General features: G+C 41.6%; 1 protein-coding gene across 1 annotated transcript in view; it reads left to right on the forward strand.

Moving 5' to 3' along the window:
- The first annotated feature begins 223 nt into the window (after positions 1-223).
- PLCD3 (phospholipase C delta 3) overlaps positions 224-27,526 on the forward strand; it is an 851,201-nt gene continuing 823,898 nt past the window's right edge. The window contains exon 1 of the mRNA XM_044055119.1: positions 224-633. Coding sequence (XP_043911054.1) covers positions 522-633 — 112 coding nt within the window. The 5' untranslated portion in view covers positions 224-521. The remainder of the gene's footprint in view (positions 634-27,526) is intronic.

Raw genomic sequence — 27,526 nt, forward strand, 5'->3', positions numbered from 1 at the left:
GAACACTCTAACAACCGAGAGCAAAACCAGATTATATTTAAAACTGACCGTCGTCAGGTAACTGCCAAGTGCAGAACACTGGAAGGCAAGTGTATGGGTTTCATGAGCATGTCCCTTGAGCATTAGGGTGCCATTTCTTCAGTATTTTAAATTCTTGGGCATATTCCCGAGGCCAGTTATTTGAAGCCAGTGAATCCAGAGCTGCACTAGTGCTGAGACTGCGTGCTTGTTAGGTGTGTGTGTTCTGTTGCTGTTTATACTGTAACCTAAGCCGGTCCCTCCTTCCTCCTCCTCCTTACTGCTGGGGTCCCGGCCAGCACAAATCTCAGCCCAAGTCTCACATCTCCTGTTCAGCCAAGTACACCAAGGCAAAGGGAACGGAGACAGAAGAGGAGAGGCCACATGATTTAAATCACACTCTGTCTGGGACTTTATCTGGAACTGTCACAGCACTCCGGAAAGTAGGTTGGAGTCGACCAGACCAAGGAATCGGGTGTTCGGGACAAGGATCAAGCCAAGCCATGCTATGCAGAAAAAAGAAGAAAACAGCTCCACAGCCGGAGATCCCTTCCACGAGTCAGGAGTGCGAGTCAACCGTGGATGGGGGCCGCAGACTAGCCCTCCGGAAAATGGGTAAGATAATAATGTATTCTTAATGCCAAGTAAACAAGTAGTACCCCTCCCCTCCCCCACATGCACACACAAACAAGTGAGCACTTACGATGCCTAATAACTGTACTGAAAGGCTGTATAGTCCTATTTAGCAATCACCAGTACGCGCTAGACTTAGGTGTTTCGGAGCACTTTGTGCAGTTGCTGCTCCCCTGGTGCCCCCCTTCCAGTCACCGCCCCCATACTGTGGTGTCCATCCCCACCCTGACTTGTGCCCGTTCCAAAACAATGACTCTGGCCATGCCTCCTTTAAACAGTTGTAGTGTTTGGTCTGTCAAAGCTGCTACTTTTCAGCGTTTCCTCATTTCTTAAGACAGAACTATGAATAAAATAGTATTTTTCCTTTGTTTAAATTTCTGGAGCAGTAGGTTCTTGATAAGCATCATCCTGATGGATCAGCATTTTGTACGAAATCAAATAATTAGTTCTCCAAATACGCTCTGGCGTCATTTAAAATCAGTTTATTTACAGTCTGTCTTTAAATGTATGCTTTTTCCAGAGCACAAGTGAGGTTGGGATGTGTCTTAACTACACAGCACGTAAGTTCAGTAGAAATACATTTTTCTTCTTTTCAATCTGCGGTTAGTTTCGCTGTTTTGTTTTAAGTTTGGTCTGATTCCTGCTTGTCTTTCTGTCGTGCACCAACCTTCCCAGCGTTTGACTTATGACGTACAAGCAGTGGCTTTGACATTGGTGACAGCAGTGTGATGTCACGGGGGCAGCTGCCTGATGGGGTATTTTGGTGGTTCTGAAATGATAGAATCTTCTTTCTCGTTCATATGGAAAAAGACCGTCTCTTTTCGGTGTTTTTTGTTTTGTCCGTATTTAGAGACATTTACTTCGATCTTTATGGTTTTCCTATTATAGGAGCAAATACACCCTTTGGTGGTGTTTTTTGGGGAGCCCTTCTGGAAGCAGTAGCCTTGTATTTCCTTTATGTTCTTTTGTGAGTGTTCATAATTTACCTGGGACCCCCAGTTTAATATTTTGCCATTTAGCTAGAACCACTTTTACTTAAAAACAGAGTTCACTGGCACTTTGGGGGTATTACAGTCACATCTCTAGATTTTCAGACATGACCTCCATGCTTTTCAGTTGAGCAAACTTCTGAAGAACTTCCTTGATTATCTGGCCCATAATTATGTCCTGGCCTTCTAAAGGAAAGGTGGTGGATTACAGTCAACTAATTATATTAATTTTGTTTAATGCACTCTTAGTTTGTCAGCTTTCTAAATCAGCGGTACTGATATTTAAAAGGTGTCCCTGATTTGTGTTTTCATGAACAATTTCTTTCTTCCTGATTTTGGGGCTAAGAGGTTGAGCGTTATTGGTGACCCTACTTTTAGCCCATTGTTTTTATGGTTATACCGCATAAATTATGCTCATGTAGCAGAATTGTAAAAACATAAATAATGTTAGAACCAGAAGTTATATTACTTTTTAACACAGAATTTGCATCCACAGGAAAAGTGCACCAACTCTGATAACATTTTGTGAAGCAGGTGCACTGTATAAAATACTTAGTTTACATGCCCAAGTACTTGCCTTGCTTTTTTTCAGATCCATAAAGCAAGGGGTTGCATTCTATGACTTCAGTTCAAACTGCCCATGTTTTTTACCAGATTATAAGCACAAAGCAATTGTATGTGCTCTGTGTGCATGCTGTATTTGTGGTTCATGTTAGTTGTGTCACTTGGTTTGAGTTGGCACACTGTTAACCCAAAAATTTGTAAGCCAGGAAGCCTCATGTCATATAAACCAATTTAAACAATGAAAAATGAATTAAGTAAACTGGGCAACTGATTCTAAATTATTGACCTAGGAAATACATTTCATTCTGTTTAAGAATGAGAGGTGTGTGATATGAATTGCCTTTCACTGAGTAGTAAACCAAGTACAAGAACATCCCTTTAGTTTCTTGTATCGCAGCATAATGGCACGCTCAACCACCATATATCTCAATTTTATGTAGCTATGGGAGAAACAAAGCTTCTGCAAAATCACACCAGCAAATTGGAATGGTCTGCTAACTGAGCTTAGAAGAGAAACAAATTACAATTTCAGGAAAAAAATATGGAATAACTCAAACAAACTTTGACACATGGTTTATTAACAATGGAAAACGGTTTCACTCCATCCCATTCACTAAACAAAAAACCCAACTATTTCTCATCCTTAACTACCGCTAAAGTATGTCCATAGCAAATATGTATGTAGTGTACAAAAATCTTGTAAATATACACTATCCACTATAAATCCTCTATTTGACTATAGTGTCAGCTTACTCTGGTACACTGTTCTCAATAACTATATTCAAGCACTGATGTGTTACAACAGTTATACTCTACAAAATGTTAAAGACACATACATTTATGTTGCACTGCCTGTAATACCTATTTCCTATATGTACCTACTTCTGTGCCAAACCATAGCTAGCTTGAAAGGGTCCTCAGATTAGCCTGTCTACTCAATTAATAAACACAAGCAAATAAATAAATATTTTACTTTGTACATTATTCACTAACATTTCTTTGCATACTGTCATTATTGTTGGCAGACTAGTGTATCAGAACAAGGTTGCCAGTTCATTCCTGATAAGAGGTACTTGTTAAGTAGATGAGCATTACTTTTAATGGAACCTAATTAAGTATCTAAGATGGGATTTAGTTTACTTGTTGCCGTTTGATCCCTGCAGTATTTAAACTAGTCTTTTAATTTCCGTACTTAATATACAAGAATATAGTTAGCAATAGAGTGTTTATTTTCTTCCTAGTCACAAGAGTTAGTCATGCATGCTTGAATTCCTTGACTGCTGATTTTAATAGGATCCTTTTTTATTTATCCATACGATATCTAGACCAAGGCAGTGCACTTTACCCATGATAGCAGGCTATAAAATCATCTCAATGTGCCAGCTCAGTGACAAAAAGAGAAGGAGCTGTGACTGGAGACCTGATGACTTGCTCTTCTGTAATGTCTGTTCTTATCATGCCCCACCCTTTCTCTGAAATAATACCTTCTTAATTCTACTTTCATCTGAGCCATCTACTTTGCTGATGCAAGATTATTAGGGTGCCCGTTTGTATTTTTAAAGTAGTGCATATTATACGGTTTCCTTTCATGTACTTAATTTTTTTATAGCATATCCACGTTTTGCTTTTTCATTTAAGACTGTGCATGGTAAACTCTTTTAGTCTCTTCATATGGCTTTTCATGACAAACATCAATTCTGTTGTCTTCCTCTAAGTTGCCTCTCCCTTTGTCATTCCAGCTATCAGGTCTCCAAAACCGCATCAAGTACTTCAGATGTTGCTTTACTAGTTTGCCTGTTTAGCTGGGTAATATGTCCTTGTTTTCCAGTGGGGACATCCAATGCTCTGCAGCCCAATATTTGCTTCTCTGTCCCATTCCTTACCTACATTGAGATAATCAGAACTTAAGATCATAGGTCCCTTTCCTCAGCTGTTACTGTTGCTTTTCCTCCAGTTATCTACTCTTATGTTAAGTTGGTGCATACCACAGGTATTGTTTTACATTTTTATGTTTAAGTAGAATGTAAGATCAGTGAGAGGGAATAGTGACTACTTTACATAAACAAACTGGTCCTTTTCAGAACCGTTTTCAGCCATGACCTGCCCATAAGGGTAAGAGTAACAATGACCCACATATATAAATATAGACTTTTTTTGTAACCAGTGAACTGATGTGTTTTTGGAAAGTGAAAAGAAACCAGGGCATTTGAAATAAACCTATGCAGGTGCTGGGAGAGTATGCAAAACTCTGCATGTACACACAGTGAGTGGGGAGCAGGACTGAATCTCAGACTCTTGAGTCTGTGAAGTAGAGACCTTAAGACTGCTCCTATGCTGCTCTGCCACATTTTTCTGAAAGAATTGTGCCAGGACTACAATACTGCATTAGTCTAGTGGCCATACTCCCACATTTGTAAGAATCTGTAATAATTACAGCTCATGAGTTCTAGATGGACGTTTCCACTGAACAAACCTCTCAGTTAAAAATAGCATGTGTGTAGATTTTTTGGAGTGACAACACAATACTACAACCACAGAGCATGAAGGTGGAAGATGAGAGAGTGATAAAATACTAACCCTCTTATTTGGCAAAACAACATAACCATTGGATACAATGCCATTTACCGTGAATTGTTAACAGAAAAAGTATACATTTAGAGAAAGTTTGCAGACTTGCTGGCCAATTTTATTATCTAATAGTATTCTAGTAAGTTATTTGATTGTGCTACCTAAAATGTGCATTGTTTGCAAGTGTATGAATACTTTTTCAGATGTATTAGACAGAATGAAGTAAAACGGATTTCCAACCCATATATGCTAGTTTTGTTGTTGTAACACAGTGTAATGCTTGTAATTATATTAACAAGACAAAACGTTTTAACTTCAAATACACTTGAAATATTCATGACTTCTGATGAGACCACAAGCAGAACACTGTGGTATATATTGCAGTGTCAAAATGTGTCATTTTTTCATTGGTAAAACCTCAAGGGAATATAAAATGTACAGAATCTGTGTCAGAAAGCAGACAGCTACAGTCAGTAGCATTGTTGTTTAACAGCAAGTAGCTCTCTGGTTTGGTACTTGCTTGGGTTGTTGAGAGACTGTTTAGCATAGTGATTAAGGTATTTGTCTCCTATGCATGCTGTCCAAGGTTTGAGCCTGATCTCCGGCACTTCTATAAAAAGACAGCATGCTTTCTCAAGTTTTCATGGGCTTTTTTTCCACATTCCAAAGGCATGCAGTCATTTGGACTGATAACTCCAAATTGCCTTTATGTGTGTGTGATATGAAAGAAAGGTCTGGCAATCTTCCTCCATTGCCCACTTGCCTGATAATCTGTTCATGGGGTCACTGTAATGGTCAGATGTGACTCAACAGCACTGGATAGGTAGATGTCAGAAATCAAAACTAGCATGATGAGGATTTTCTCTGATAGATGTTTAAAAGGAGGTGTAGGATATGAGATGTCCAACGTAAAATTCATAGATATTAAAAAAAATTATTTTATGAGGACAAATGGAAATGTTTTGTTGAAAAGAGAATACTTCTGGTGGTGTTGACTGGTGACACTAAAATATCCCAACTTATTCATCTGCAGCCCTTTCTGGAATCAAAGCCTAACTGCTGGAATGTAGAGTATCTAATGACGTCTGTGTGATATGTAGCTTTAGAATATATTCTTAAGGTGGTGTGTTTCCTTTATGTACTTGCTATTATGATAAAATGCTTATAAAGAATTACACCTGGCAATGAAATGTATGCCCCCTAATTGATTTATTTTGTATGACCATTAAAGTAGGAAAATATACCAGCTGGAAGCTACTGTTTGCTGTTTGTTGCTTTTTACTGGTTTTTGCCGATGTGGAGCTTCTGTAGTTCTGTGCTGCCTTGTTCTCTTTTAAACTCATAAGTGCAGTATGCCATAGCTACAAGTGTTTTTTGATTTAATATACCCTAATCAGGCAGTCAGAGATCTGTATTAAATTTATCTGTCACAAATTTCCACTGATTGTTGAGTGTAATAATGCATATGCTTATGTACCAGATGTTTCTGTAATAATGCATATGCTTATGTACCAGATGTTTCTGTATGTCTGTAAATTGTATTTTCCTTAGTAGTTTGTACACACACAGATAAAAAAATACTTTTGAATCTGTAGAAAAAGCACAAAATGTATTCAGGACAAACCAACAACATATGCTTATCTTAGAATACCTAGCGTAGTGGATCAGTGCTAAAGTCTTTCTCTGTCTGTTTTGAGGTACCAAGTTCAATCCTGATATCTTCTGACTGTCCTATGTAGAGTTTTAATGTTCTCTCAATGTCCTTGTGGCTCTCTGGATACACCTATTTCCATCCAGAAAGATGCATGTTTATTAGGTCATGTTGAATTTTTCTTGTTATTATAAGCTTAAAAAGAGAAGATTGGTGAGTTTGAATTATAGTGCCTTTCAAGCTAAGACCAGGGACAAAGTTTCAAAGGCTGTGCCTTGATGACAAAGACAGTAATGATACGAATCCAGGGATCTAAATCATCACCATCAGGTAAATAAAGCAAAGTGTAGAGACAGATATAACCCAGCACCTCCCACACCTCTGTAATGAAATTCTCCTCCATGTTAAGCAGTGCAGATCACTATCTTCCTTTAAATATAAACTAGATGACTGGATGGGTATCCATAAGTTAACTCCAGGTATGGCCGTCCTGGAGAAGGGAGCGGTGGCCTGTGGGTGGGTATTGACAAGGTGAGAATGGTCATGAGACTCAGTGGCTTTGGAATGTCTATAAATCTACACAAGGAATACATTATATTTAAACAGGTGGAGTTCTTTCACGTAGGATGAGGCAGAGAAATGACTAAACAAAGTGTCAGACTGGAGGAGAATATAGTAAATTCAGGAAAAAGGATGTAGAGAGACATGGTATATGTAGTTATAACACAACACATGATAGACTATAGAATTGTAGACTGCATCAACAGTACAGGAGATTGAATAGTGAAGAGTAAATATACTTACTGAGGGAAGCATAGTATGGGGTTACTGGATTTAGTGGATTCTAAGGACCTCAGTGCTGTGTCTACTGGCATTTTCATGAATCCAGGGTTTGGGTCCCTTAGCTTCCATTTCCCTCCTATACGAGCCATGACTGAGCAAGTCACTTAACCAGTGCTCCAGGGTTGAGTCTGAAAAAGGTCCATATGGATCAGTTCTACTTCATTTAAGAAAGTATGAAAGAAAGAAAAAAAAACAAAGTAAATGTAGTCATATTATGTGCCCTATAGGAAGTTCAAAGCTTGACAATGTGAATCTCAAAACTAAGTAAATGTATGTGCAAGTCAGTAGATGTAAGAACAAATGGCAAAAGGTACTATTAGATATTAAAAGTATTTATTCCTACAATTTCCCCTCCTCCCACGATGTGGGAAGTTACAGCTTTCCACACTCCCAGTATTTACATATACTAATTATGACATCAGTAAACTACAGAGAAAATTGAATTCTGTAGGAGGCAACAGTTTCAGATGTAGCATATATCTCCCCATAATTGCACTTTAATCTTCTGAATGCATCCTCAAACCTACAACGAGAACCTGTCCTTCACAGTAGAAAAAAGCCAATTTGTGTGTGTGTGTGTGTGTGTGTGTGTGTGTGTGTGTGTGTGTGTGTGTGTGTGTGTGTGTGTGTGTGTGTGTGTGTGTGATCAGAGTGCTGAAAATGAAATGAAGATTGCAAGATGTGATGTAGGTATGTGGACACATGGATAGATCTCTCTTTCTGTGCTAATCTTTCACTCTATAATGGACCAGAAATCAGCAAACTGTTACCCTTTTTTTATTTATGTGTGCTTTTCAATCATAAACAACTGAAAGAGTTTCATTGCATCATTAAGTGTGGCTAAGTGACTCTTTTCAACATGCAACCTTAAGAGATTTTTTTGTAAGTTAGCGGCATTACTGATGTCTCATAATAGAGGCTAAATTCGTACTAGTGCTGCTGGCATCAGGAATAAACTGGTGTTGCAAGAACATTAACCAGGATAAGGAAGGATGGATTTCTAGCAGAAGGCTTTCATACAGTTGAGGAGACTTGGGTTAATAAGCTTTACTGGTGCAACACTTGCAAAGCATTACAGCATACTGGTACTATGACCATTACTGGTGGGACCCTTGCACTGCATTACAGTATACTGGTACTATGAACATTACTGGTGGGACCCTTGCACTGCATTACAGTATACTGGTACTATGAACATTACTGCTGGGACCGTTAAACTGCATTACAGTGTACTGACATTATGAACATTACTGGTGGGACACTTGTATTGTATTACAGTATACTGGTATTGTTACCATTACTGTTGGGACCCTTACACTGCATTACAGTGTACTGACATTATGAAAATTACTGGTGGGACCCTTACTCTGCATTACAGTGTACTGACATTCTGAACATTACTGGTAGGACCTTGTACTGTATTACAGTATACTGGCACTATGATCGTTACTGGTGTGACCATTACTGGTGGGACCCTTACTCTGCATTACAGTGTACTGACATTCTGAACATTACTGGTAGGACCCTTGTACTGTATTAAAGTATACTGGCACTATGACCGTTACTGGTGTGGCCATTACTGGTGGGCCCCTTACACTGCATTTCAGTGTACTGACATTCTGAACATTACTGGTGGGACCCTTGTACTGTATTACAGTATGCTAGCACTATGATCGTTACTGGTGTGACCTTTACTGGTGGGACCCTTACACTGCATTACAATGTACTGACATTGTTACCATTACTGGTGGGACCTGTCATTCATCTAGTCAGGATGAAGTAGACAAACATTGTGGGTTCTGTTCATGCAGCTTTATTATATACAAACACAAATATATATACAAACTAGTTGTCTCATGCATAGATGTTCACACTCTGGCTGTACTCACAAAATGGCATTGAAGATAGCACATGCCTGCTATTTATATGCATGTTCAGGTCTTGGAAATGCTTCTTAAAGGTACAACACACCTATTATTCTACATCCTCCCTCTTTGAAAAAATAACATTGACAATATTGATCGACATGCTATAGGTATAAAGTCATTTTTCATTATGCAATTATACAAAACTAGACACGTATACAACTACGTCCAAGTTGCTGTATATCTCACACTGGGCCTAGAGCTACAACCAAATTGTGTGTCATTTAAACTGAAATTGGTATTAGCAACTGGGATTGTCTCTACTGAATGCTCAGCCTTAGGAACATTATGAACATTATCAGAAACGGTAGTGGGAATTAAGACATATTCTGGAATGGGAACACTGTCTGAATCACTCTGAGATTTAGAGTCTGTATCTCAGGAACAATGCTGCAAAAATGGTTCTGGTACAGGAAGTAAATGTCTACGTTTCCTCCTATACTCCACACCCTCAGGTTTCACAAGATAGGACCTTGGTTGTTCACATATTTTTGTTACAAAACATCTGTTATTCTACAGGACCTTTGTACTGTATTACAGTATACTGGCATAATTACCATTACTTGTGGGACCCTTACACTGCATTACAGTGTACTGACATTCTGAATATTATTGGCAAGACCCTTGTACTGTATTACAGTATACTGGCACTATGATCGTTACTGGTGTGACCATTACTGGTGGGACCCTTACACTGACTTACAGTGCACTAACATTGTTACCATTACTGGTGGGACCCTTACACTGAATTTCAGTGTACTGACATTCTGAATATTACTGGTAGGACCCTTGTACTGTTTTACAGTATACTGGCACTATGATCGTTACTGGTGTGACCATTACTGGTGGGACCCTTACACTGACTTACACTGTACTAACATTGTTACCATTACTGGTGGGACCCTTACACTGAATTGCAGTGCACTAACATTGTTACCATTACTGGTGGGACCCTTACACTGCATTACAGTGTACTAACATTGTTACCGTTACTGGTGGCACCCTTACACTGTATTGCAATGTACTGACATTGACCTGATGTGGTTAATCTTCATTCATTCCTTACCGATGGATTATCGGTTCCGTCCTGTGAACTGAGCCGGCCAATATCAAGCTCGCGTCAGCCAAAAACTCTCGAGCCAAGGTCCTACACAGAATGCTCTGCTCCCTATTACCTCAGATCTTGTTTGCCATGTTGCTATACAGCCGTGTCAAGCCACTCTCTCAGCTAAGTGTCTACTTTTTGAAAGTTTTATACGTTGTTCTTACTTTAAATATTTTCAAATAGTTTCTACTAATATTTCCTACCCTATCGTATACTCTTAGGTTCATAGGTTCATAGGTTTATACTAGGCTATCTGCCCGAGGGCATTTACAAGCCTAGCCCATCGTTTTGTGGCTTACGCCACCCCTTTAGTATGGGGAACTATACCCATTATTTTGCTGTGCCTCTGTCGAGCAGTGACACTGAGGTAATCCCTGGGGTATATCTGCGATCTCCCATCCATTGGTCAAGATTTCTCTTGAACAAGGCCAGGTGCTCTGCCTCACATGTACCGGGATTTTGTTCCACAGCATAGGGAGTCTTTGGGTAATGAATCTATCCCTCCAGTATTAATAGCCGTGTCGAGGTTTAAGTCTCCGCCCTTGTGGCTCTGATGGATCTAGATTTTTGAGGTGAAGCATATTCATCAAATCTGGGTTTGACATGGCCTTGTATGTTAGGCAAAGGTCACCTCTGAGCAAGCGGTGGCGACTGAATAGAGCTGGAGTTCTTTCAGTCGGGCAGCATAGGGACAGATTTTGAGACCCTTTATCCTTTGGTGAGGAACTTTGTGGCCTCTCCAGCTGCTGCAGGTGTCGGGTCAGATACATCCCAAATGGGGCATTGTACTCAATCATTGGTCTGATGAGTGATGAGTAAAGGGAGACTATGACCTCCCTTGATCTAGATGAGAATCCCTTCATGATAAGGTGGGCAATGTAGAAAGTCTTCCTAACTACTTTAGCTACATGGGTGTCGAATGACAGACTACTATCAACCTGGGTCCCCAGGTCCCTGATAACTTCTTCTGTGCTCAGTGGATTGCCACCTATTTGGTAGCTAGGGGTAACCTTGTTTTTCCCAAAGGGTATGACTATGCATTTTTGGCATTTAACTTCAGGTGGCTCTGGCACCAGTTATCCGCTTCTGTGAGACCCTTCTGAAGGATATCTGTGTCAGATGTGTTTTCTACTATGGCCCAGTTTGCAGTCATCTGCAAACTTTGTCAGCCATAACCCTCCTGTGTTTGCTTGTACTTGAAAAGTAGAGGCCAAACAAGAGTGGGCCCAGGACTGAGCCCTGTGGGACACCACTTGTGACAGGTTTTGAGTCTGACATGGCGCCAGCAACTCTGACCCTGTGGGTTCTGTCACTCAGCCAGTTTGCAACCCATCTTGTGATGTATGGGTTAACATTTAATTTTCAATGATACCCGAGTGGGGTATTGTAAAGGCCTTAGCCAGATCGAGGTAGGCTGTATGGACTGCCTTTCCACGTCAATGGCTTTGGTGACTGTTTCAAGAAGTCAACCAAGTTTAAAAGGCATGATCTGCCTTTGACAAAGCCAAACTGGGTTGGATCCAAAGTCTGCAAATTCCTATGTCTTTATTTATGAGGTCCATTATGATCCTCTCCATGGCTTTGCAGATAAGGCTTGTCAGGCTAATGGGCGGTAATTTCCAGGGTCGGTGGAGGCACCGCCTTTGTGAAGTGGGACCACAGTTGCAGTGCGCCACTCCTGGAGTGTGCATCCAGAGGTAAGACTTTGATTAAACAGCTGTCCTAGCTGTGGGTTTAATTCCTCATTGAGTTCGTGGAGCACACAGCCGGGGACACCATCAGGTCCCATGGATGCTGTGTTTTTGCTTTGGAGAGAGCAGTTCTCACTTGGGCTGGAGATGTTTGGGGGCTGCAATCGTTTGGTATAGATATCTCTCCTTTGGGGGGGGGGAGAAGTTTGCACTGAACCTGTCAGCCAGTATGTTGGCAATGTCTGTAGGATCAGTAATCTTCACATCATTTTGAACTAGTTCTGAGCATATCTGGGAGTTTCCTCCTAGGTGTCTAACATAGCTAAAGAAGGCCTTATGATTGTCTTTTGAGTCTTTAGCTATTTTTCTCTCGAAATTTGCTTTGGATGATTTTATGAGAGCTCTTAGTTTTTACTTATAGTGATCAAGGGTGTCTTACCTTTTAAGGATTTTGCTGTATCTTGTAGTAGCTTCCTCCTTTTATTGTAGAGTTTGTTTATGGCTGGGGTCCACCAGACTGACGCTTGCCTTTGGTACTAAGAGTCTTTGTTTTGTTTGGGATTGCCTTATCCATGCAGTCCTGCAGGTGCTGGTAGAAGGCGCCTGTAAGTGATTCAGCGCTTGAGTACTGTTTTCCACCAGCTCGGGGGCCTTAAAGGAGACCACACTAGTCTTTAGAAGTGTGAAGTCGGCTTTTGAGAAGTTCTTTACTGTGGTCTTTTTATTTCAGGTGGGGTGGGATGAGGACCTCCAGCGAGATTAGTTTGTGATCTGATCTCACCAGTGAGGGGTATACTCGGTGTTGAACATTGTGCTCCCATGTTCGTGATGATGAGATCAAGTATGTTATCTCCTCTTGTGGGGATGGTGACTAGTTGTTCCATGGCATTTGAGTTTATGAATTCCAGGAACTTTTGGGCTAGGGTGTTTGGGCTTGAGTAGTGTTCCCAGTCTATATTAGGGTAATTGAAGTCACCTAGTATGATGGTGTTTGGTGAGACATTTATCCCTCTAGTGTTTTCAGGAAGGCCATGTGAGGTTCCTGAGTTTGTGAGGGTGGCCTGTAACATGCTACAATTTGCAGAGCAGTCTTGCCTATGGTTAATTGCACCTGGATGGTCTCCGATGCATCGTCGTTGCCACCAGTCTTGAGGTGTGGGTGTCCTTAATGAATATGGATACCCCCCCTTTCTTATTGTCCGATTTTGGGGCGGAGCATGATATGAGGTAAAACCTGATAGCTGGGTGCTCTCAGGAGCCTTGAACCAGGTTTCTGTCACAGCACAGACATCGATGTTCTCCATACTGAGAAGGGCCTCGAGTCGTGCATTTTGAGATTGAGACTTCTGGCATTGAGCAGCATTACCCTTAGTTTTTCCTTTTTGTGTTCTAGGGTGGTAGGTTTAGAATTTGAGCCTTGCCTAAAAAAGGCACTATGGGGGTGGCAAGAGCCTTTGCCAATATCCGGAATCCCAGGGGTGACAGGTGCAAGCCCCCCTTTAAGCAGCGTGGCTTGTCCAGCATGTCATCCCAGGCAGACAGATACTGGATCCCCTTTGAATGACACCAGTGTTTAAGCCAATTGTTAAAGCTGATCATCTTATCTCTGTATTGTGGCATCACTCTTGGTGAAGGTAGGATACTGCTCAAGGTCAGGGTCATACCTGCCTGGGCTACATAGTCAGAGAGCTCCTCAATGTCTCTTTTCATGTAGTCCAAGGAGGTGCGTCTCAGGTCGTTTACACCAGCGTGGACAATGACTGAGTCATATTTGTACTTGCTGTTGAGAGACCTGAGTGCTTGCGTTATGTGGCGGATTCTAGCGCCCGACAGGCAGCTTACTGTGACCTTCTCCTTACTCAGTCTGGTGGCGGGACATCAGTGTGTCTGACTATGGAGTCACCAATGACTAGTGTGTCTGGCATTGTGTTTGGCCTTAAGGGCTGTGACTGTTTGACACTCTGACTGTGAGGTCTATGTGTTGCAGGTGTTGTGTTCTGAGGTGGTGGTTGTTTGGGTGTCTGCTTTGGTGGCCTCTGCTGTTTTGGTAGATTTTTGATCAGAGCCTCCGAGTATGTCTTTGTGTGTTTATGTGTATGATTTGAGGTTGTAATGGTGCTATATGAGACTGGGTCTATAGTGTGTGGTAACCTTCTCCTCCTGACTGGTCTTGCCAGTCCTGTGTTGAGAGAGCTCAGCCTCCAGTTTGGCCGTATAGTTGCATCTCTCGCATGTATTTGTGTTTTGTGGGAGGAGGAGAGGGTTGTCTGTGTACATGAGGCAATTGTAACATTGCCTCAGTATTCCCAGGTTCACCAGCTGAGCAGGAGAGGACACTAGCAACTGATCCCTCGACATGCTAGAAGGATAGACAAAAACTTTAAAAAAGATTCAGGGGGACGTGGGTGACCGAGAAATGGGGGTTACCTTTTTTGGGGTACTATCTATGACAAGAGTGCCGTATCAAGGTAATAAGTACTGTAGGAGCAAGTGCTAGGTTTAACAGATAGAGAATAGTCTACTTGGAGTCAAGTGGAGATGATCTTTTTAGTTATAGGATAAGCTGATTAGATCAGTAGTATAGTTCGAGGAGGGTAGTTTTAAGTCATTTACCTTAGTCATTTACCTTTATTTCCCTTTTTCTTACCTTGAGATAATTCTTCATTACTATCATTGGTAATCCTTCCTTTTCTCTATCTTACCCTTTTGGGTAGCCTTACCTCTTCCTTTTGGTACTGTTCTTCTTCTCCACATCATTATGGAGGATAAGAAAAGTTGCATTGGATTCAAGCAGCATAAGGATTGCAGCCATAAGTTACCACTTTCCGATGGCCATGACTTATGTGTCTACTGTCTAAATGTCTCCCACCTTACTGTGGATCCCCCGTGTGGGATTTGTAAAAATTATTCTACCAGGACTCTTAATGAAAGGAAGAATAAGTTAATTTTGAAAGGTCTTCTCAAGTCTCCTTTCTCTGAGGCTATTTCTGGGTGAGAGGGCTCACCCCCCCCTCCTGTTCAACCCTGTGAGAGGCATTCTTCCTCTTCATCATCAAAGTCACTCCCTTCTTCTTCCTCTGGAGATCGTAGAGAGTCGACTCATAAGAAGGCAAAACTGATTACTACTTGAGCGCTGCCACCTGTGACCCTGTCAGCTCCAGGCTCGGCACTGCCCCAAATGATTCTGGCTCCAGCCATGTCTTCCTTATCAACACCAGCACTGGAGTTCCCGGTGCAGATGACTACAGCTCTGACAGTTCCATAGCAGCCCTTACCAGCACCGTCCATGCAGGTACAGTCCCCTTTGGCACCATTGGTACAATCCCCTTCAGCTCCAAGTATGACTTTTCTGTACTCCATGGTGCAGACTTTTTTGGCACCGATATGTTCCTTGGTGCAGTCCTTCTCAGCACCTCCTTATTACTGGTGCAAACACTTTCCTCGATGGCACTGTACCCATCGGGGCAGACTTTTGCCTTTACGGTGCAGACACCTTCAACTACTATGGCGCTGATGGTGTTGGCACAGACTACTTCCACACCATCTTCATCGGTGCAGGCATCCTCAGTTCTGGGCTCTGCACGTATTGAATTAGCAAGGACCACATATTCTCCATCATTGGACCATTTACTGGCAGTCAATATAGTCCTTTTCTAGAAAGGCCAGAATCGCTATCGGCTTTCTCCATGAGTTCAACCAAGAGTATCTCTGAACAAGATATGTTGCAGCTTGTTGACCAGTTGTTTGTGCCCAGAGGTCTCTCTCACCCATCAAAGTCCATGTTCCCTCCTTCAGGTGAATGTATATCACCTCAAACTCCAATGTACACTCCTCCTTCGACTTCTACCCAAGTTTCGAAGCCTATTACTCTGACAGCAGCTTCCATTCCTCCGACTCCAGTAGTGGATCTCACTTTGGAACTGGAGTCATCCTTGTGGCCTTCAGTGCACTGGGCATTGGGCTCTTCTAAGGCCAGTGGCTGCGCTGTGGGGGAGAGTATCCCTGGTTCCATGCCGATTTTTTCTATGGCACCCTCCAGGGATCCTCTCTCTTTCACAGTTCATGGTCCTCAAGGGGATCTGGGGGTAGGCTCGTCAGGGAGGGGTGTGACCCTGGTTCTGAGGTGGTCATGCTCGGTTCCAGGCTCCCATCCCTCTTTGGGTGGACTGGCCTTCCAGGCCATGGAGAGGGCGCTTGCCTCCGCTGGCAAATCCCATATGTTGGAGTCCTCTCCCCCCTCTGTGCCGCAACTGTCACAAGCCACAACTATCCGACTCCGGGCACAAGGGCCTCAGGTTTCTCCTCCTCCTCCTCAGGAGACCCCATCTTTGCAGTCTTCCCCAGAATCTCCCACTGAGGAAGTACCCCGCAAAGCATCATGCAAGAGGAAGCACATGGACTCCACTGACTGAAGATATGGATTTTAATGATGAGGAAGGGTCCCCACAGTCACCCTCTGATAAGGTGTCCTTTGGTGACATCCTCGAGATCCTTAGACAGAGGGGTGACTGGAAGTCCTCTATTCCTTCCTCTGAGGGAGCCGTATTCCTGCACGCCTTTCGTGCCCGGCCCCCTACCTCCTGCATCACCCCACCTGCTGATGTGCTTATCCAGCTCATTGTACAGCACCCTTGGAAGGCTCCTGACACCCTGGAAGCAATACCAAGTAGATCAAATAAAATATTATCGCCCCCAGCTGAGCACTCACATTGGTCACAAGGTCTTCCAGTAGATTCTATTATGGTGGCTGCAACTAAGAAGGATTTGGCCAAAGAGAGCCAAACTGTCCATCCACCCAACAAGGAGTCCCAGGTGATTGACAGACTAGGGAAGTGTGTATTTGCTTCATCAACCTTCACCGTAAGGTCTTTGAACTATTTGCCAAACTTTACCAGGCTTCAGAGGGATCTTATCAACCAGCTCTCTGAAACCTTGGCAGTTGCTGTTTCTGACGAGGTCCGTGACAATGTGGCTTCTCAGATAGCCATCCTAGAGTCCATTTCCAACTCTTCCATGCATCTTATTTCTCACACAATGGAAGGGGCAGCTAGAACAGCAGATGCAGGTGTAGTCACCAGACAGCATGCCTGGATGCACTTTTGCAGCTTTGCGGACTCCTTTAAGGCTTCCTTCATGAATGCCCCCATCGAGGCCGCTTCTTTGTTTGGCCCTAAAGTGAAAGATACATTGGCAAGGTGCGAACAAGATGGAAAGACCCTGTCTGCCATTGGTGTCAGGCACTCCACTCCTCAGCAATCCTACTCCAGAAATCAGAGGAGCGGGAAGATGTGGCACAGGAAATCACAGGGCTCTTTCCAGGATGCACATGCCGAGTTCTCTCCTAGAGGCAGAGGGGGAAACTCCAATGGAAAATGCCTCTTTCAGGGCAGAGGTGGTCCGCGAAACCGGGGTTCCAGAGATTCCTTCTCTGGCCAACCCTATCAGCACTCCTGAAGCGTTGCCCAACTGCTTACCTCTGGAAGTGGTCGGGGTTCATTTTTACTTGTACCCTGCTGCCTGTCAGAATATAACCACCGACTCCTGGGTACAGCGGAAAATATCCAGAGGCTATTGCATCCCCTTACATCTTTGTCCAATCTCATCCAGAGTATTACCTGATGTTCTACACAGTCAAAGGGAAGCAGCAGCACAAGAAATTCAAAAGCTGCTACAAAAAATATTTATCCAGACGGTCCCTCCAGACCAGATAGGATCCCTTTTTTACTCAAGGTTCTTTTTAGTGCCAAAAAAGACAGGGGACTGGAGACCAATTCTGGATCTCAGCACACTGAACAAATTTGTAAAAACAGAGAAATTCAGAATGGTCACGGTTCAGTCTATCCTTCCTCTTCTGGACGAAGACGATTGGATGTGCTCTGTAGATCTTCAAGATGCATATTACCACATAAAAATGGGCACATGCTCAAGAAGATACCTCCACTTCCACATAGGAGCCAGTCACTACCAATTTCGAGCTCTGCCCTTTGGTCTCTCTACAGCCCCCAGAGTGTTCACCAAATGCATAGCAGTGGTTATCGCTCACTTGCGACTTCAAGGATTCCAGACGTTTCCATATCTAGACAACTAGCTCCTTACTGCCCCCACCAAGTGTCTACTGGAAAAAGCCCTGCACTACACTCTCCTAACAGCTCAAAGCCTGGGAATCACTATAAAATGGGAGAAATCCAACACGACCCCAACTCAGTCATTGGAATTTATAGCGGCATTGTTGGACACAAAAAATTGCACAGCATCCCTTCCAGACCACAGGCTTCAGATAATAAGTCAACAGGTTCTGCCGCTGCTCTGTCACCACAAATCTCCCACTTGATCTATTCTCCAACTCTTGGGGTCAATGGCAGCCTCGATCAACATTGTTCCTCTAGTCATATTCCACATGAGGCTCCTTCAGTGGCTACTTCTCACTCAGTGGTACCCTCTACAACATCCTTTGTCTTTTCAGATAAGTGTAACTTAGAGATGCAAGTAAGATTTACTCTGGTGGATGTCTCAAAATCCCCAACAATGGTCTTGCCCCTTCAACCCCCTTCAAGCGATAGCCACGGTGACCATGGATGCCTCCCTGATGGGGTGGGGGGGTTATGTCAAGGAAACATGGCCCAAGGCACCTGGTCAGAGACAGAGACCTTTTACATATCAAGTGTCCTAGAACTGAGGGCAGTGCTATTAGCGTTGCAAGCATTTCATTCCATTCTTCCATCAGGGACTGTTGTGATCCAATCAGACAACATGTCCATGGTCTGGTACATCAACAAACAAGGGGGCACCAGATCTTACCCATTATGCTGAGAGGCCTTGAGAATATGGCAATGGGTGATGGCTTCCAACTGCTTTCTAATTGCAACACAGATTTCTGGGAGCTTCAACGTGATAGCGGACAAATTGAGCAGGTGCATTCTGCAACCTCACGAGTGGTCACGCAATCTTTTGATAGTGGCAAAAATCTTCAACCGCTGGGGCCAGCCTTGCTGTGACCTATTTGCCTCCCCAACCAACTACAAGTGCAGCAACTATTTTGCCCTAATCCCCCCTCGGGGACAGTCATCGAGAGACAATCTAGTCCACGCTTGGCCCTCGGGTCTACTTTATGCTTATCCTCCTCTTCCCCTCATCTCACAATTTCTGAAGAAAGCATGACAATTGGAGAGCAAAGTGATCCTCATTGCTCCATATTGGCCTCAACAAGTCTGGTTTCCCTTCCTCTGGCCTCACCTGCTAGATCAACTGTGGATCCTCAGTCCATCCCCAATGTTGATCTCCCATCCGCAGGGTCTGATTCACCCCAATCTAATGACCGTGAAACTGACAGCTTGGTTTCTCCACTTCCAGTGATTGCCAGGCATGAAAATCTATTGTCCCCTGTGCGCAATATTCTTATTGCTTCTCATAAATTGTACACCAGACTAATTTATCTTAACAAATGGAAAAGGTTCTCTCTATGGGCAGCAAATAAACAATTAGACCCCTTGTCAGCCCCAGTTTCGGTGGTACTGGATTATTTATCACATCTTTTCCACTCTGGGGTGTCTGCCTCTACCATTCATGTGTATTTAGCTGCTATTTCAAATTTCCACATTGGTTTTCAAGATTCTTCACTTATGTCACACAGACTCTGTAAAACTTTCTTGAAAGGGGTTATCCACCTAAAACCGCCCTTTAGAGAACCGGTACAATCTTGGGATTTGGCATTGGTTCTGCAAGCTCTAACAGCTCCCCCCTTTGAACCTGTGTCTTCCTGTGACGTAAAATATTTCTCCTGGAAAACTTTGTTTCTGATTTCAATCACATTGGCCAGACGCTTGTCAGAACCTCAAGCCTTATGCCTCCCTATCTTATCTTTGATAAGGATAGGGTATCACTGAGAACTAATTCTTCCTTTTTACCAAAAGTGGTGTCAAAGCGGTCTGTCAACCAATCTATTGACCTTCCAGTGTTCTTTCCTAACCACTCTAATAAGGGAGAGTATTGTCTGCACTCCTTGGATGTTCATAGGCAAATATGATTTTATCTGGACAGAACAAAATCTACCCATAAATCAGACCAACTGGTTTTGGCTTTTTCTGGACCTAGACAAGGTCATCCTGTATCAAAATTTACATTGGCTTCATTGTTAAGAAATTGTATCACCTTTATCTACAACAAAAACAATCTCACCTTGCCTCACAGAGTGAAACACATTCTACAAGATCTATGGCAACTTCAGCAGCTTTCCATGCTAAGGCTTCCCTCAATGATATTTGCTCAGGTGCGACTTGGGCCAAACCTCATACCTTTATTCTTCATTACAAATTGGACTTGACCTCCAGAGGTAGAGCTTCATTTGGCTCCATGGTGCTCAGGAATGACCTTCCATGAGGGCCACCCAGGGATACAGGTAGCTGGGGACTCTGTCCCATCAGTAACGAATGAATGAATGAAGATTAACAACATCAGATAAAGAAGTTATGTCTTACCATAACATTCCATCTATGTTGTTGATCTTCATTCATTCATTACTTCCCACCCTCCGTCCCCCATCCGGAGGTTCTTGGTTTATCTCATGTACTCCTTTATTGTAGGTCTGTTATGACCAGAGGTAGCCTCTACTTTTATCTATCAACTTGCAAATGCGATCTGAGGTAACAGGGAGCAGAGCATTCTGGGTAGGACCTTGGCTTGAGAGTTTTTGGCTGACGCGAGCTTGATATTGGCTGGCTCATTTCCAAGAATGGAACCGATAACCCATCAGTAATGAATGAACAAAGATCAACAACACAGATGGAACGTTATGGAAAGACATAACTTCTTTTTATCATTACTGGTGGGACCCTTGTATTGCATTACAGAGTACTGGCACTATGATCATTACTGGTGGGACCATTACAGAAGATTACAGTATATCAGCATGTAGCACTTGTGGGCTAGGGAGGGGTGGCTATGCAAACGCAGGTGAGATCAATTGCTTTGTTCCCACTTACATTAGGGGGATAAATTCCATGCACACATATAGGCAGTATGCCACATACCAGATATTTCAGGCTTCCCTGTTGTCTCTGACATTAACTGTGTCTCTGAGTGATTGACTCAGATGACAAGATCTTTTACAGGGAATAGAGGCAGGTACTTGGTCTCTAAGAAGGGTACAAAGCATTTATAATGACTGGGGCTCCCAGGGGGCAAAAAGTAAAATAAAAAATACATATAATAAATTTTTAATCATGAAGAATTATATACAGATATACAGTTGAAAGAACAAATTAGCACAATGTTTGCCCGTTTATTTATTTTGATTTAAACACAAAGTACAACCTTTCATTATGCTGCACAATTTAGTCATGCAGGTATATTTTCTTGCATGAAGCATGCATTTTGGCTACAATTCCAAATTGTAACTTAAGGGCTGGTACCTGCTAATTTCAACATTTAATTAAGAAAGTTTACTTCAGTACTGACAGCGGACTGTAGCGGAGAAAAGTAAATTTCACCTACCCCCAAGATACACACACCTACCCCCAAGATACACACATATACACACTTAATTTAGTGAATGTACTAGAAATGTTAACTTTTGGGACAATTTTACAAATCAGAAAGCAAAAGTGGAACTGAAGTGACAGTTCCTGAGTGTGTACCTGTCACCTGCTATGACTTAGGGCAGCACTATGATTTTTGGCCCTCAGATTTAGCTATGCTCCTCCTAAACATACAATGTTCCTCATAAAATCAGACCTGTTTTAAACACAGATTCACTGCTGCTAACTATATAGGGTTTAATATTTAAAGATCTTCTATCATGAAAACTAAGAAAGTGTTTTTCTTTCTAACCCTCTGCAGTGATTTTTTTTAAGGTCAGTGCTATGACTTTTAATGCCTGGAGATTGAGAGATATGCCTGAGAGGTAAAACATGGCATTTTTACCTTAAGATTTATTTGAAAAACAAATACTACTGTAGCACCATGTGATGCATGTGAGCTCCTTTTTCATTTTATTTGTTATAAAACAAGTTCTTTAAGCTAAAAAAAACATTTATCCAAATAAATGAAGCTGGAGAGATAGCTTCAGTTTGTGGCCTAGGGTCACACAAAGGGAAAAACTAGGATAGCCACGGAAAGGCTAACGCCACCCCCTACATCCCCCCTACTCTTGGCATTTTAATAATGAAGATGCCCTGGTTCCATTTGCCTCTAAGAACTTCTTATTCTTTTGGCTTTTCCCAGTTAGGGGTCAGCACAGCAGATCACCTGTCCACTCATGATTGGCAATGGAGTTTTATGGTGTCGAGTTGCCATCCTGGCACCTAACCTTCCACAGAAGGGACACACATGCATGCCTAGGGCCAACTTAGAGTGTCCAATCCACCTACATCATGTCTTTGGAAACCGGAGCACCTGGAAGAAACCCACACGACCACAGGGAGGACATGCAGACTCCACACAGAAGGCACCCCAGACAAGGATTGAACTGGAGAACCTCTTGCTGGGAGGCAGCAACGCTAACTGCTGCACCACCATGGGCCGGCCTTTGCCTCTAAGAACTAAAGTTTAAAATTACATATTTATAGAAAGCTGAGCACCGAAATGTCACACTGCAGCAAATGTGGCTAAAAGGCAAGCTACATGCTTCAAACTACTACTGTAGCACATTAAAGTGAATTTATGCTTAATTGTGTACTGATATTAAGTGCACCCACCTCACTGCATGAAATGCCTAGCATGTGTAGCAAAATAATCTAACCATAACATAGTTTGCACCCATATCTAGACAGGTTATGTCATTCTTGATGGAGATTGTGGAAGCTCAGACCTTGATTAATGCATGCTAATCATTTGCTACATAAAATAAGTTACATTGTTTTTATTTTTTAGAGTTATAGCTTAATATATTTCTGTTAGAGACTTCCATTCCCTGATGTAATATGGTATTTTTAAGTTCCACTGACATTTTTACCTTATATTTGAATTAATATTGTATCGTATTAAAGATGTATTTGTTGCTCCTTTCTCATTACAGTTATGCATGGTTTATGTTTTGTTGGCATAGTATTGTATGACATTTTACACATTTGTTGCAGTAAACAAGTTTCACACTTGTTTAATTATGTGTTACCTAGTGGTTGAGCTAATATTAGTAAACACATTGTGAGGAATGTGATATCCATTTTTCTCTACCATTCTTTTAATTTAGCTTCAGGCTTTTTGATTTCCACTTCCTGATAATGTGACAGGTGTTGTATATTATGTGTTATTTACAGTACTATGGCAATTCTGTATAGTACCTGGTCATAAATGCTAGACTGCCCTTCCTGGTAACCATGAGCCACATTGGTAATCCTTTTCTTTCTTTGCACCTTAGATTTTAGGGAAGTTACATTTTTCTCTTTGTGAGTTTTGCTTATCTACACAGATTTACTGTAATTAGACAATCTGGTTTCATTTCTGATATACTGAGATGACACTCCAAGCTGATTTTATATGACTCCCTTGTACTAAGCTTATTTGTTTGCCACCAGCAACAATAACAATTTGAACTATTACTTTTCACAGTCAGGCATTGTCCATCAGCTTGTAGTGAATGCTGACAGAATAGAGACAATAAAGAATGTTGTGTTTTACTGCTGGTTTTACTATTGTGTATATAAAGCACTGGTGAAATTGTTAGCTTTTGTGACTTTTCAGGGCTGCCTGAATTTTTTTTCAATCTCTCATTCTCACTCTCACTCAATCTCTTTTTGCTTACATGAAAAAAGTCAGTATCTCCATTTATTCCAAAATTCCGCCCCCTTTTTGACCAATGGTAGCACTTGTTTCAGTGGTGGAGCGATCGGAAATGTCAAAAGTAGATATTTATTCGACATTTCAGGAAGTCAGTGCTTCGGTTTTCGTGTAAACGGTTCACGGATGTGCACGTTCAACAAATGTGCTTTCACACATTGAAAGGTAAACCTATATATATATATATATATATATATATATGTGTGTGTGTGTGTGTGTGTGTGTGTGTGTGTGTGTGTGTGCGCACATGTGTATGAATGTATTTTGTGTGTGTGTGTGTGTGTGTGTGTGTCTGTGTGAGTGCGCACACATATATGTATATGCACACATTATACATGTGTGTGTGTATGTGTGTGTGTGTGTGTGTGTGTGTGTGTGTGTGTGTGTGTGTGTGTATGCACGCGCACACATATATGCTTATACACACATTATACATGTGCTTGACAGGGGCACAGGAAAATAACTTTCTTGGGTGGAGTAAGCCAGGGAACCTTGTTGGCTAGGCTTACTTGGGCCCTTGGGCCGATAGCCTAGTACCTACCTATGAACCTATGGACCTATAATGCCAGAAGGACTTGTGAAGCCTTTCCTTACCTCACCATGCATAAACTCCAAGAGAAACACTGAACAGACATTGCAGAGTCATGGAGTAGCAAGGGGTTGTATTAGTGACTGAACAAGGTTTATGCTGATGTTGCAAGAGCTAAGGTTTGAAGCTGGGCTGAATAGAAAGCCAGACATTTTACACAGGCTAAGGAGGCAGTCATCCTTCTGTGTAACCTGTTCCGAAAGAAAGTGCACATGCAAATTATCCATTGTAAGCAATAATCAAACCAAAATGCTAAGCAACCCCAGACAGTTCTGGAGAGAGGTAAACCACCTTTTTGACTGGGGTAGGGAGACAAGTTACTGTTGCCTGACGACTGACTCAAGAACTGCCACTGACCGCCAACCAACTAGGTGAACCATTCAAAAAAGCAATTTTCATGATACTATCCTCTCATAAATGGATGACAATCCCGGGTACTCCTTCAGTCATATCTAGACTGATTTGTTGCCCCAATGGGCCATTTAGAGGAGTTTCTGTCTCTCTCTCTTTCATGTGGAAAATCCTAAATTACCCTGTACTGTCTGAAAGCCCTGGTTTACCTAAGTGCTTCCATTGTGGTATATGGTTTCATAATACCTATCTTTATGAGTTACATTTCCTGCTGCATGACGGTGCATTTTACTATTACTAGTGAATTTATTTTTCCACAATAGAGACCGATAAGAGGCTAGCAATTAGGGAACCAGACAACAATAGAGACCAATAGGAAGCTAGCAATTAAGGAATCAGACAACAGTATTGTTGTTATTGGTGATTGAGGGAGAGAATTTTAAATCTGTATATTGACTTTCTGTACTCCTGCCGTATTAAGCCAGTTCTAAAGTGTAATGACCCTTTGGTATGCAATTATCTAAGCACATGACTCAGTTTGAGAGACAACAGCATTTCTCTACTAAGAAAATCAAAGGCATTTCTACATTGAGCTACCATGACCACCTTAAAGTGTTCACTCTTTTACATGTCCTATCAACTTTTGAGTGGAGACCAAAGGGCACAATATACTCAAATCAAGGGGTGGCGTAAGCCATACAGAATCGGGCTAGGCTTATAATTGCCCCAGGGCAGATAGCCTAGTATGAACCTATGAACCTATGAACCTATGCCTAGCCTACATAACTTTGAAGGATCCAACCCTATGCAACTTTCGTCACATCCACAAAACAGGTCTATATCAGATAATCAAAGATTTAAGTAATCGAATACCTAAAGCTCGACACCTAAACAGGGAATGCTGTAAACCGCGAACATCCACTTCCGCAAATTTTTTCATAGGGAAAAAATTCTCTTGGCCAGACAAAAAAAACTTTCAAACCCTAACCGAGTGGGGGGCTGTGCCCCCCCAACTAAATATACCAACTCTGAGATCGTTCTACAGTGCAGGAAAGGTCAGATTCCCGATAACGGCCAAGTAAATTTTTTCCCTATGAAAAAATTTGCAGAAGTGGCCGTTCGCGGTTTACAGCTTTCACTGTTTAGGTGTCAAGCTTTAGGTATTCGATTACCTAAAGCTTCAACTATATGATATAAACCCCCCACAAAACTGGTACCCTAATCACCTATCTAAGAGATCTGAATTCCACCTCAATGTAAATAGGACCCACTCTGTCACAGAGAATACCTCTTTTATGGAGTAGATTTTCTGGATGTTAAGCATAGTAGTTTCCTAGCCCTTTTTAAGTGCAGGTGTAAGTAGGCCACCCCAGTCTGGTTCCTCAAGTAAAGGATTTGAGAATCCGGTATTAATTCATGTCCTCGTAAATCCGATGGGGGATCACGTGGCACAGGTACAAATGGTCCATCAGATCATCAGCCTAGTATTTTAATGAAGCTACCACGGGGTTCACAAAAGTTACCCTTCTCATGCTATTGTACAGATTACAACTGACACCCAACCTTTCTCCACCTGGGATACAGAGTACAGACTATGGAGGTAATAAAAGCACTTCTTTCTGGTGAGACAGCTGGATTTACTACATTACTGACGACAGTTTCTCACACAATATAGTTTTGGAGATAATGGGTTACCCTCCTATAAGCGTCTTGTATATAGAACACCCTACTTAATTATTTCATTTTTATTTTATTTTTATTTTACATTTGTTAACTGGAAAAGTCCAGCTGGGCAAAAATTGCCCACTTTCAGCAGAGGCCCAGGGAGAAAAGTTCCACATAGAACATCACAATACAATAATATTCATGATCTTCAATACAAAGATGTTAAACATAAACATCATTTTAGAGAAATGTCTAATGCTGATATGTTCAGTGTGTTCAGTGAAAACAAAGAATTGCTTTAAAGAAAGTACATTTTACATAATGTGGCATTGAGCCACTTGCAGATCTTCTGGCAAGCAATGTCACATAGTTTATTCTCCTTGATTCTAAAAAAAAGATATCTTACCTTCTCCTTCATGTGGTACAGTCACACTAAAAGCTGCATTTTACTGAAGTGATGGACTTCCATTCAGTACTGTTGCATATCTGTTCCTGGTACTGCTTAAACTGTATGGAGGAAAATTTTAACACATTTAGAATTATTAGTAAATGCCACAAATTCTACTGCCTATAATAAAAATGTATTTATTTAGAAATGTAATAATTAAACTTTATGCTTTACTGTTTCAGACTTAATAAATCATTATTTTCAGATATTTTTTATTTTTCTTCTTCTCTTGTTTTGTTAGCATGTTTCTATCCCAGTACAAAACACAATTCAGTGACATAGTATAAGAATTACAGTCGTGTTTAGGTACATCTTGTTGCAAGAGAATTTTCAGTGTTACAACAAAATACACAATACAGATAACATTTTATATACGATATATAAAACAAGTGCTACAGAAAATCAAATTCTCATTAAGATTTGAGTCATAGTTTACATACTGTTCATAACTGCTACATATGATGTTTAGATTAGACACAAACTCACAAAAGGACATGTCTTATGCCCTTTCCAGATTACATTCACAATAATTTGTCTTTTCTCTTCAATCTATTTTTTTTTAAGTATGACTTAATAAATCTTGAATTTAGGAAATCTGTATATTCCAGCTGCATACTAGGCTGGTTAAATGCTTCTTAAACTGTATAAAAATTATGTCTCTTAAAATGTTTTATCTTAATTTCATCTTAACTCTTTATTTATTTTATGTATTGT

Source organism: Protopterus annectens, chromosome 13.part0 (assembly GCF_019279795.1).
Source record: "Protopterus annectens isolate FY-2018-M chromosome 13.part0, PAN1.0, whole genome shotgun sequence".
Classification (NCBI taxonomy): domain Eukaryota; kingdom Metazoa; phylum Chordata; order Ceratodontiformes; family Protopteridae; genus Protopterus; species Protopterus annectens.